At 39.4% G+C, this 12,653-nt stretch overlaps 2 protein-coding genes across 7 annotated transcripts in view; one reads left to right on the top strand and one right to left on the bottom strand.

Moving 5' to 3' along the window:
* irx2a (iroquois homeobox 2a) overlaps positions 1–12,653 on the top strand; it is a 186,694-nt gene that overhangs the window by 80,886 nt on the left and 93,155 nt on the right. The gene's annotated exons all lie outside the window — the stretch shown is intronic.
* irx1a (iroquois homeobox 1a) lies at positions 7,190–11,204 on the bottom strand. The gene is made up of 4 exons (XM_061289774.1): positions 10,576–11,204; positions 8,541–9,609; positions 8,309–8,384; positions 7,190–7,681 (listed from the first exon to the last, which is right to left on the bottom strand). The coding sequence occupies exons 1-4, from the start codon at positions 10,816–10,818 to the stop codon at positions 7,606–7,608; spliced, it is 1,464 nt and encodes a 487-aa protein (XP_061145758.1). The 5' UTR covers positions 10,819–11,204; the 3' UTR covers positions 7,190–7,605.

Here is a 12,653-nt window from a genome sequence, read left to right as displayed (position 1 = left end):
TTTCTCAATTTTCTTGAGCATGAATTGGTTTTATAAGTGTTGAAACTTTTCATGCCCAATATATACATATATATTTTTTTCCCGCATCTGAGGAAGTTTAAATTGTCAGCAGGTAACATCTAAAAACTTTTCATTTGTCTGAACAAAATAACTGCCTTATATATCTAATGTAGACTTGTTTGTAAGAAGAGTGGAATCACGAATGCCGAACACTCAAGTCTTACAATTCAGTACGACACTTCCTTGACTTACAAGTACACCAATTCACGAGTTGTCAATTGCTCATTATTATTATTTGTTTTTGCTTGGTGGTATGAGTAAGATAAATACTGTTCCCTAGCATCACCACAAACATCTTCTCTTTTTCATTGCACCTTCTTCATTCGTGTGCTTTATTGTTCTGACATTTTGATAGTAACAGCAGTTAACTACTTTTTTTTTTTAATGTGTTCCACTGTTTAGATGCAGAAATAAAGTTTTTTATGGGAGTGATAGTTTGACCCTGTGGGACTTGATTTCTTAAACTCCCTTGGTGCATTTGAAAAGTTGTTTAATGAATTAATAATCGTGTACCTACTAATTTATCAATATAGTGTACCTTGCGCTGTCAGTGAAGGGTCTAATGGCATTGTTGCTGTTGAAGAAAGCAAGTACAAGCTGAGCTGACCACATGTTAGACGGTATTGGCCACAGATGTGCTCAGACGGATCACAGAGAAAAGGCGATGGCATTTACTCAAGATGTGGAGATGTATTTTTGTGCTTTGATGTGAACATGATTTGCCCTGAAAAAAAGCTTTTGTTCCTGTGATTCACATGGTCTTAATAACAGTTCATACATATTTTATATCTGTTGAGAACAACAGTCTGAAGTCACGTATAGCCATGAGGACTCCTTGTGAGGACGACACTCCTTTGAATAGATTAGCTGAGCAGTTTGGACGTGGCGTGATTTTACAGAGTTCTATCCAACCACTGTTAAAAGACTAAAGATTGTCAACCGCATGCAATCCTGTAGGACTGCAAACCAAGAATTTTGTCAACACACAACCAGAATGTTTATGTTGTTCCCAGAGAAATTTAGCAGACCGCAACACATCCATAAGTCATTATTTCTCGTCAAAATATTGTACAACAAATTAGTATTAGCACAAAGCGTAGAGAACTAATTGCAAAAATGTCAGTGTGAAACAATTACTGGTGAATTCTTCAAACATTGGAATGACTCCACATATTTGGATCATATTCTTAAGATGCATTTTAAAGCCAATCATAAATCTTTGTTCTTGCATTCTCATACCAACGCATAGTTTCCCATAAATGATTTACTCTGAAGATTACAAACTGGATCCTTGAGGGAGAATAAAAGTTGGCCTTTCCGCACTGAATTTGCATGACGTGTATTAACACTGCCAAAGCACCTGTTCTGGTGGATAGATTTTCAGTTAATATTTGACATTGCTGGCTTCTGTTGAAACTTTGCATTCTGCGCCGTGTGACAGGGCTAACATTACACGGGGTACTGTACAGGGCAACGTCAGGCGTGAAGAAAGAGCCTCCGGTTCAAGCAGAGGCAAACGGTATCACTGCGACGTATCCTGGCTGTTGAGCCCCGGCTTGTGTGAAGTGATATTTCCAACACATTGTGCTCTTGTCCCGCTCTTCTTCTGTTTCAGCACTGGCAGGTGACCCGGCATTGGATGTACTAGCTACAGTACACCGGGTGACAGCATCTGACATTGTAATTGTCTGCTCTGGGCAAGGGCATGGTTGGTGTAATACAGCTTAAATTTCCTTACAGTAGAAATAATTCATAACTGGCATTGGGATGTGGCGCTGGTGTCCATAACCTCGTCTCGGCAAGGTGGTGGCAATTTAGATTTACAACATTCCTTTCATGGCTAAAATATTTGAAAGAAAGATTTAACATGTTCTGAATATCAGGGAATTTCCTTTTTTATTGGACTGAATTGTAAATGTTGTGTTTTAAATTATTAACACTCTCGTTTTGCTCAACTTGTCTATTAAGACTATTGCATTGTGGAAATTAAAGATAAATGTTTTCATAAATAATCCCGAAAAAACGAATGGAAAAATAATATAGAACTTATACATCACACAGTTTTCATCTACATATTTAAGGCTTAAATAATTGTACTCAAATTTAATCAAGTGAAAAAAATATATGAACTATTATTATGATATTAGGAAATATATAGCAAAATACACCTATGCACACATTGATAGGGTAGACAAGTCCAAGAGCAAATATTTCATTTTTTTATTGACAAAGATGGTGCACTGTATTAGATGCCACCTTCTGCACAACATATGTGCTGTGAGTGGATCCTACACTTAAGGGAAATTCCTGTGTTTTAGCCGCAGCTGTGGTATGATACTTCATATGGCCGCACTCCACTTTGTACAGCCCCGGGAATTAGCCTAAACCACAATGGCATGACATCAGAAAGGAAGGCAGGGAAATTCGGACTTTATTGTCTGTCACAGAGGAAATGTTTGCGAAGACTGGAAAAAGCAGTGCAGGGCTCCCGGTTTGAAAACATGCACAATGGCACCTAACTTATTGATACGAACGTGTTAGTTCTTCATTTGACTTAATTTGATGAGACAATCCACAACTTTAAAGGCAAAGGAATAGAACGGAGTCACGATGTTCCGATATTTATGACTTGAATGAAATTACAATAGCCCAATAACCAACGTCAAACTGCATCAGTAATCCATCCAAGCTTGAAGGAACATTGTGAAACAACCCCTCTCCTAATAAAGAAAAGTACGATCACAGAGAATAAAACTTTGTCAAAATGTGTTTGGGGAGGGAATTCACTTCAAAGCGATCACAACAACAATGCCGTCTGTCTAATTGATGTTTTGAAACAAATGCTACATGTAAAAACTTCTCTTCTGATGAGTATGTAATTACAGAGAGACAATGAATAGCTATAAATATCTCTGATTACAAACACCCCAAAAGAACATGATCCAAACTGATGGATAATTAAGGCAAAAATAATTCTGATCCTCCAAAACAATGAGAGTGCGTGCGTGCATGAAGTAATCATCACAATACATTCTCCCTTCCCTAAATATAGTGCTAGCTGATCCTGTGGCGCTGTTGTGTACGTATCATGAAGGAGAACTTGCCGCAAACCTGCTTTAATTGCTTGCTGGAATCATTAATGGAACAGAAGCTCGCCCGAATTTTGCCATTCCGAACACGAGAGGGTTCTTATGCGCTTGTTGGACTGTCAGTGCCCCTTTTTAACAAACAGACACTAGGAAAAAACTTTGATCAACAAACATGTAGCAAACAAGAAGATAATAATGAATCTCCATGTTGAAGTGAGGTCTCTTAAAATAGATTTCAACTATACATCACACTCGAGCAGAATATATCGGATTTTCGGCCTGCCAATTAATGTCCCAGCATTTGGCGCAGTGCATTGACTGCGGGCCAAATAAGCATATTGTATCATTGAAGAGTGGAAAAAAGCTTTGTTGCGTTCTTGATTTAGAGTCAGAAAGAATGTTCATCTGAGACGCGGAAAACTTTAGTCTCTCTGCCTTGCTTTGTAACATCTTTCTTGCTCGATCAAAACATGAGAACGTCACTTTGGGTGGCCGTATAAAAGATAACCACACAACAACATGAGACTGTTTATTTTCAAGTGTACCCTATCTCGATGCCAGGCCAGGCTTTTGTGTCAGCAGGGGTCTACATGGGTTGTTGAGTTGTCATTGAGTTGTTGAACGAGCACTCGGGCAAGTCTGCTCCGTGTTTCTATTTGTGTTTGAGTGTCGCTGTGCCGAGAACACCTCGCACATTCTCTCCCTTTTCTCCAACCTCCTCCGTTGGCAGGCGTGCGTGTCTTACAGCAGCATAGCACTTCTGGAAAGAAAAGCCTGTGACCGAGGCATCCGTTCCTTTTACTGCCATTGTGTCACATAAACAGCAAGGCAAAAAAGGGGGCAGAAAACGACATCGATCCGGGTTCCATAGCGGCCCTGCTGTGGCTGCAGCTAACTTTTTGTTGCTTGTTGTTGTTGTGTTTCCCACTGCCGGGGCCACGCTGAGGCGGCTTTTGTGTCGGCCTTCAACCAGTAGTGCACTCATGAAAGCAGATAAATGGATTAGAGGGGGGAAGATATGGGCGGGCATCCTTGAGGATAGACAAACGGGATGTTTAAGTGAAGAAGGGGGGGGGGGGGGGGGTTGAAAGAGGAGAGGAGGGAGAGAAAGAGGGAAAGACATTTGTGTTGGGGGTCGAGTCTGTTGTGCGGCCCAAAAAGACAAGACAGTGATAAACTTTCCTCCCCGTGCAGTCACCTTCCCCCCCCCCCCCCCCCCCCCCCTTCAGTCTCTATGCCAGACGCACACACGTACACAGACACACACACACAGACCAACACAATTCAGCCTTAAAATGAATGGATTGCCACACTATGACATGTCTCAGTTGCAGGGGGAGATGGTCCTTGTTCGCCAACAAAGGACAGTGGTAACATGGGGGGGGGGACAGCCTGTGACAGAATGCTAAATTGTTTTAGGGTCAACAAGTTATTGTCTTTGCTTGAGCCATCATTTCCATATCTCCTATGTTTCAGCACTCAGTCCTTGTGCGGAAATAACAAAAGCTCTTGTCGCCACTTGGCTTAATTTATTTGTTTGCTCGTTTTCTTTTATACTGTGTTTTTAATAATGGGCAATCTGATTTAAAATACACTTCCTTCGTATTTACTCTAATTAAAATATTTTCAACACATTTGCCATTACAACACACCTCTAAAATGATAAATATTCAAGCAGTAGCTTCAGTCTCTTAAAGACATAATCGTATGCATATTTATCCCTCATAATCCCAAAAGTGCTTTAAATAAATATATTTATTTAAATTCATATCTCTAGGTCCTCATCTCTTTAATTCATGTTCTTTATTTTCTTTATTTCTCCATGGATTGTGGCCCGCGGTGTATAGGGAAGCAATGGCTGAAAGTGACAGCCTAATTATCAGCTCCAACCCTGCTCATTACGCATTAGACAATCCACCGTACATCCCTTACTAAATGAATAATTTTGTATATATTATGGGAACACAATATTGTGGCCTGCAGCTAATGTCTTTGTTCAAACCTGAAGCTGTTTGACGACAAAGGAAATAAACGGGACTCAGAGATGTTATTTAATTTCTGCCCGAAAAGTCGGCACACGGCTGGATATTGTGCAAGAACCGAACTGAGAAAATTACACATCTGCCTTTTCTGCCACAGTATGAATGTGCAATGTTGTTACCAAAAACGGTGTCAATGCATATTAGGTGAACTTACCAAAATTTAGTCCTGTCATCACAACAGTGTTAGTGTAATTTGAACAAGGCTGAATATACAGGAGAAAAAGAGTGTATCTTAGTTATACTGTCGTTTTATAGTTTTAAAAAAAGAAACTTCTATGAAAGTGAATAATTTATGTTGACATTTATGTTTATTTGCTATTCTTTGTGTTTGGACAAACACATTTTCCATTTTCTTGCTGTGTTTTTCAGCAATAGCAGAATCACCCTATTCAACCTTTAATGACCTTTTGTCAATTCTTCAACATGGTCGTGGCTGTGTCAAAAGCAATAGCCATTTAAGTGACACAGTTTTATCTACATAGACATTCCCCTTTTCACCCACAGTCAGTGCAGTGCGCTCACTGTCAGAGTGTCCGTTTTTCTAAATGGGTTAGTGCCAACAATATTATACTAACATACTGTATAAACATAACTGTTGTCTCAAACTATATTATACTAACATATCTTCAAACAGTAGTTATAGCCAACACATAAGTAAGCCATAGTACTATTATAAATGTTGGTGCTTCTTATTCGTTGATTTTAAATAAACAAAAATAATATGGTTACCTCATAAATAGTTATTCACTTTCAACATTAAATAAACATTATTTTTAACAATGTATATTAAAATAATTTGGCAAATTTGTTTTTTTTTGTGGTCATGAGCTGTAAGACAATGACCAAAATGAAATTCCAGAAATACTTAATGGCTCACATATACTGAGTTTGAAAATAGCTTTTTTGGAGGTGCATGTATTATTTGAGCATTTTCTTTTTATCAAAATACGTTAGTCTTTTAAGTTCAAGTTAAATTGCCAACTTTAACATTTTCCATTTATGGTCATGTTTTTACTTATTTATTACGTTTTCAAGTTGGAAAAGGTTTTTCCAGCTCCTGTCTATAGAGGTCGCTGTGATATAGCAAAACTGATTTGTTTTTAGGCAACGACCATAATAAATCCATTGAACGGTGGTTCACTTTGCAGGTCATCATACTGTATAAATAAATGCTCATTTCAAATAAAATATAATTTTAAATAAAATATAATAAATTATTAATAATATCACCAACAATAATGAAAATCACTGATTCTCACCAAAAATACTAGTTCAACTTAATTCAAGTAATTACAACGCTATATTAGTATTTTCACTTGAGAGCGATATTCAAGTGGTGTAAAATATATATAGCTTTGTAAAACATGCAATTTACATTAATTTGCACACACACACGCAAACACACACACACAGACACACACGCACACAAATCACCCCTCAATTAAACTAAATCTGGCCATTATTATTAGTCAATGCACGGTTTTGGTCGTCGACGCAGTACCCAAAGTTGATTTATAGTCTAACGATCACTATCAGCCTCTGCACAGACAACATCCCCAAGCACTCACCCTGCTCCCAACATCAACAATGTCAGTCTGCCCCTCCCCCGATTAAAAAAAAAAAAAAAAAAAAGTATTAATTATTTATCTTCGAATCGACGTCTCCCTCTGACAGATTAGATTTTAACCATTTGATTTTGTTTGGACTGGGCGTTCCCATATTATTACTTAATGACCTTCCCAGCTGCTCCTGTCCATTTTCTGTCACTAGCAACCATCTGGACACTTATTAGCACCTCAATGCATCCACGCTGCTTTCCTCCAAAACTTGAATAAAATTAAGCATGCTCTTATAGACTGCCAGTATTTTTCTCCTTCCAGCACCCAATAAACATTCAATTGATAATCTATGGCATAGGTCTGTATTAATAATAAAAACAGATAAAAATAAATAATAATAATAATAATACAAGTGTTCTGTTTTCTTATAATTCCAATATTTAGTTTATTAGGCAAAATATACGATCTGGACAAATTCCTTCAACGTTTCGTATTTACAAATTTAGATCACATGATATTTACATTAAAGAAGGACACCATAAACACAAGATATAATAATATTATATTAATAATAACAACAAAATAAAAAGCCTACCAAAAATGACCCCGTGTCTTTGGGTAAAATTGGGAGATAGATTAACAGTATAGGTGCGATTATAGGCTGCACAACAACATCCATTTCTCCATCCACAGGATATTACCAAATAACGCCATTTGCTCTGTATTGACTGCAAAGACTGAATGCTAAACGCGGCTTCATAATTTCTCATTGTCCTTTTTGGGAGGTGCAGTCTTTTTTGTCGTCTTCTTTTCAAGCACACACCAAACAAAAAAAGGAAAAGAAAGATAGAAAACTCAAGCTGAAGAGAGAGCAGTGAGGACCCGTTGTGTAGCGTCCTGTGGACTCCTGGCGCTGGAAGGCAGGGATGATCTGAATATAGTAAAACACGATTGCATGAATAATAATAATAATAATTAATAATAATAATAATAATAATAATAATAACAATAATAATGATAATAATAAACCTGCTTAAAAAGAAAAATGCAAGCTCAACTCTAATGAATCAAATATGATTTCTCTGCCATGGGTGGGGAAGGGGGCTATTTTGTACTTGAAACAGAGGTAAACCTTTTTCTTCCCTCTTTCCGTGAGAGTGCTCCCATGGGCTCCGGGACTCCCAGGGGTCTTTAGCGAAAGCACAGCCCAGACAGAGCCCGTTTTACTCGGTGACTTGATAAGTAGCCACACTATCCCCGCAGGGCAAGGAATTAAAGGGGGTGTGGGATGAGAGTCAAGACCCCTGTCACTCGCAAAGCAAATTGTGCTTTATTTGTTTTACTTTCGAGTCGTTTTTTCCTATCCCGTTGCACATTATTTGACTGCTAATTATCCGTGATGTATATTTACCACAATCTAAAACCGGCATGCATATTTAATGAAACACCTTCTATTTCATGAATACAAATACTTATCATTTTAGTTGTCACGATTAAATTAGTTTTTTTTTTTATATATATATTTTTTTTTAACAGCGCACTTTTTTTTAAATCTCACCTGTCATGAAGGGGTCGAAAGGAAGGCTTCAGGGTTGGCGTTGGAGGTGAATCGCATCGTACTCCATTTTCATGTTCTAAAAAAAAATATTAACATCAATCACTTGACAGATTTTCCCTTTCCCTGACGCAGTGAGATTATTTTTATAATAAACTAATATTGGGCCCATATGTTTATTGCAACGAGTTTGCTGTCAGATCCTATTCTAGGAGTTATGTTGCCATGTTCTCACCTATGTGTTTGGGACTGTCCATTGGGGCCTTGCTGTCTTGGCTGAGGGCCGCAGCAGCTGCTAGCGGGGACACCACCACTGACGTCGGCTGCTGCTGGGGCGCCAGGTGGTGGTTTTGGTGTTGGTGGTGGTGATGGTGACTCCCTAGAAAGGATCTCACGTTGAGCAGGGAGTTTTGACCCAGAAAAGCCCCGTTCGTCCAGTTGTGGAACTTTCCAATTTGGCAAGTGTACAGTCCGTGGCTTGGGAGGAAGGCAGGGTGGGCTTGGATCTGAGGGTGAGAGGGGGGCACTTGTCCAGAAGGAGAGGTGGGTTTCTGGGCCGAAGAGTCAGGTGTCGTGGCGGTTTCCGCTAACGACCATATTTTGGGCTTATTGTTTGAGGGCAAGGGGAAGCCCCCAGGTCTGTCCGGAGAAAGTACCCGTGTGGTGTTGCTGGTAGCGTCCGTGTTGTCTTTGCAGCCTGGATGTACTGAAATGGAGCTTTTTGATTTGTCCAAGGCCTCGTGGCCCTGCAGGCTGAAGGCCCGTCTTTTCTCCAAGCTGTCCAGCGCTCCCTCTGCGTCCCCATCGCCTCTGTGCTCCCTCGTGCCCCCGTCGGTGGATTTATCATCATCATCCTCATTACTCTGATCCCCGTCGTTATCATCTATTTTGTCTATATCTATGCTCTCCAAGTCAATCTCCTCCTCATCCTCATTTTTCTCTGCCTCGTCCCCGCTGCCGAATAAATTGCCGTCCTCCCCGTCCTCTTTGCTCCTGCTCCCCCATGTCACCTTGTTCTCCTTCTTCAGTCTCCTCCTGGCATTAGCAAACCAGGTGGAGACCTGCGTCAGGGTCATCTTGGTGATAATTGCCAGCATGATCTTCTCCCCCTTAGTGGGATAAGGGTTCTTTCGGTGCTCGTTAAGCCAGGCTTTCAGGGTGCTGGTGCTCTCCCGTGTTGCGTTCTTAGGTCTGGCGGGGTCCCCGTACTGGAATTGACCATATGGGTAGAAGGCAGGAGAGGTGTGAGCTGCGAAGCTGGCAGGGTGGACGCCAGGACTGTCCTTCAAGTCGTATTGGGATCCCTTAAGGAGGAATAACGGGCGTCATGATTATATTATTATTTTAAATAACTACAAATGTAGCACACGCTTCCCTGTGACATATGCAATTAAAGTTGCATGAGAGAAGTAAGAATAACTTGCTTAACATAATAGAATGGAATAATCCTCCCTTTATTGTACTCCATGTATGTGTACGCAACAAACTTCCACGAGTGCTCAAAACTTTTCTCAAGTTCTTTTTCTCTGTCAGAGCAGGAACATTTGTAAAGCAATTACAATAGGCTAAAATCTAAGCTGTTTTTAAATACTGTGATACACATCAACTCAAGCTTTTAAAAATAATTATCCCCTTTTTCAGCTGTTTTGGCAAATGTTTTTCATGCATTCGTTAAGCAATGTATTTATTCACATACTGCATTTTTTAAATTTGAATACTATTGTATTATAATAATTATTTATCTTAGAAATATGCACGGCAGTTGTAATTTACAGAAACACGCAAGAGAACAAACACATGCAAATAATTTGCCAAAAGTTCAATCAGAACTTGAAAATAATTATTTTCTGAGCACTTAACCACATTGTTTTAATTCAAAAACCTATGAACACCAACGTGGTTGAGAACATTTTGACATTTCATGGCTACCATTATTATTAGTAGTAGTAGTAGTATTTATTATTAGTAATAGTAGTGTTGCCATTATCGTTATTATTATTATTATTATTCATGTAGTAACAAAATCATCTGACCTCTTATTATTTTGTCACTGGTTAACGGGTTAAATTATTAAGTATACTACAAGTATGCTTGTACTGAAGGAAAAATTGTAAATCGCGAAAACAAAACCGTTTGACATTATTTACTTTGTTTTGTTTTTTAGCAGTTGGTTAGGTTTTATTTTTATTTTATTTTTATTTTGCATGGATATAGTTCATCTGTCACACTTAAAAACAGTTTTTATCGAACATTTAAACACAAGTTCTTACCATTTGTGAGAAAAGAGCCAGATCCGCACTGGTGTAAGGTAGGAAAGCGCTGTAGTTGTGCGCGTACGGGTTGGCGTACATGCCCAACACGGACGTGACGGCCGCGGCGGTGGCTGACGGACTCCCTCCGATTTCGGTGCTCCCTCCCCGGGAGGAAGGCGTTAGCACGCCCGCCCTTTCGCTCCCGTAAACAGCCTGGGAGGCACTTAAGTACTGCGGGTACCCTAGTTGGGGGAAAGACATCTTCCACCGCCGCCGGATTGACGCTCTGCACTGCGCGGAACGTCCACAAACTGTGCGTAAAAAAGTGGGCACGAAGGTTAAAAAAAAAAAAGAAAGAAGAAAAACAGACCAGATGAGTTGAAGGGGAAAGTGTTCAATGCAAAGTTAGAGCTACGACTGACATGCAGCGGTAGGCAGTGGAAACAAGACTCTCTTAAATCTCAGCTTCGTCTCTCTTTGGCGCGCTCAAAGTCCGCTTGGATGTGATGTGATCACCAATTGCGCACAGACTGACGCGCCTGGCCCTGAGGTCTCCAGGCTGATCTCTCAGATACAATTTGAAGTTGAAGCTTTGATTGGCATCCCCTACTTGAGCCGACAAGCTCCTCCTAGTTTGGAGCAATGTGGGATAATGTGAATATGAAGTGAGCGCACATTGGCTGAGGCCGCTCTCTCTCCCCTCTTCCTTGCTCGAGCGCTTCTCCCTCCCCCTGTCTCTCTCCAGCCGTGTTTGGACTTATTGTATGTTAAATGTTCAAGCTTTAGAGTCCATTCAACGACGGCTTTGATTGTTGTATGACAACCTGTCGACGCGATTTTACAGCTGTCCGACAGCAGGGGAAGTAAACCCGTTAGAGGAAAGAACTTTGAATACATTTAAATTGAAATCAAAGCCGTCTTTAAGAATTAGTTTTTTGCTTATCACGGGATGTTTAGTTTAATTCCTGGTATTTGACTTATTACAGTCATTTTTCCCCCTCAGGATATAAGAGTCTATTATCGAACGCATTCACAACTACGGACGTTATATAATTATAGCAACTACTTCAGTTAAATATAATTCAATATTGTACGCAAAATATTTCTTGCACGTGCTCAGTTAAAATATGTATTTTGTTATTTTGTCATTTATTACTATTGTGTTACATTTTTAATTGACCACTGCTGTAGTCGTCTTTGATTTCTTAATGGTCTAATCCCCCCCCCCCCCACACACACACACACACACACCTCCTCTTCCTACTCTCGCACTCTCTATCTGTGTGTGTGTGTGTTTTGTGAACTTAAAGCAGATTGTTGTTGTCCTTTGTAACAGCAGAGCCACTTCACATTTTTTTCTCTCGCTGCTTTCAAAAGGAATGAAAAAAAAAAAAGCTGCAGGGACAAACTCAAAGAAACACCAGACTGCAAAGTCTATACAAGCCCCCGAATGCGCGTAGCACCGTTTATATCTGCCGGAATACTTTCAGTAGTTTACCTATAACCACCACGTGGTGCATAATACACTTAATAAATTAGAATCGAAGGTCAATGAGAGAGAGAAAAAAAAGTAGGCTAGATTTTACCTCCCTCTTGAACCGTTTATCCAATATCCAGCACACGGGAAAAAAAGAAATCCAAAGTGCGTATACGAACCTCTTCTCTGCCTTTCATATACATATACATATATATATATATACATATATATATATATATATATATATATATATATATATATATATATATATATATATATATATATATATATATATATATATATATATATATATATATATATATATATATATATATATATATATATATATATATATATATATATATATATATATATATATATATTTCATTCTTATAGCACGCAAATCCCAACCTTTAACGACTGAAGCCCAAGAAGTCACTAGATTCTGATCTGCACCAGATGGCTACGAGTGGATATTGCCGAGCGCCGAGGATCTGTTAAAAAAATATCTGAGGGGCACTGATGGTAATCTGGTAACACATCAGAAAGAAGGGGGGGAATGGCAATTGCGATAACCCGCTGGAAATGTGCGCGGGGATGGGGTGGGGGGCGGGTGGTC

The sequence above is a fragment of the Syngnathus typhle genome, linkage group LG10 (genome assembly GCF_033458585.1).
Source record: "Syngnathus typhle isolate RoL2023-S1 ecotype Sweden linkage group LG10, RoL_Styp_1.0, whole genome shotgun sequence".
NCBI classification, from domain to species: domain Eukaryota; kingdom Metazoa; phylum Chordata; class Actinopteri; order Syngnathiformes; family Syngnathidae; genus Syngnathus; species Syngnathus typhle.
Note: the sequence above shows the minus strand (reverse complement) of the source record. Positions and strands in the feature narration are given on the sequence as shown.

Coding starts and splice junctions, on each gene's coding strand:
- irx1a (XM_061289774.1), bottom strand. CDS start 10,818: ATGTCTTTCCCCCAACTAGGGTACCCGCAGTACTTAAGTGCCTCCCAG. Junction 9,610..10,575: donor TGGCTCTTTTCTCACAAATG/GTAAGAACTTGT, acceptor TTCCTCCTTAAG/GGATCCCAATACGACTTGAA. Junction 8,385..8,540: donor GGACAGTCCCAAACACATAG/GTGAGAACATGG, acceptor ATTTTTTTTTAG/AACATGAAAATGGAGTACGA.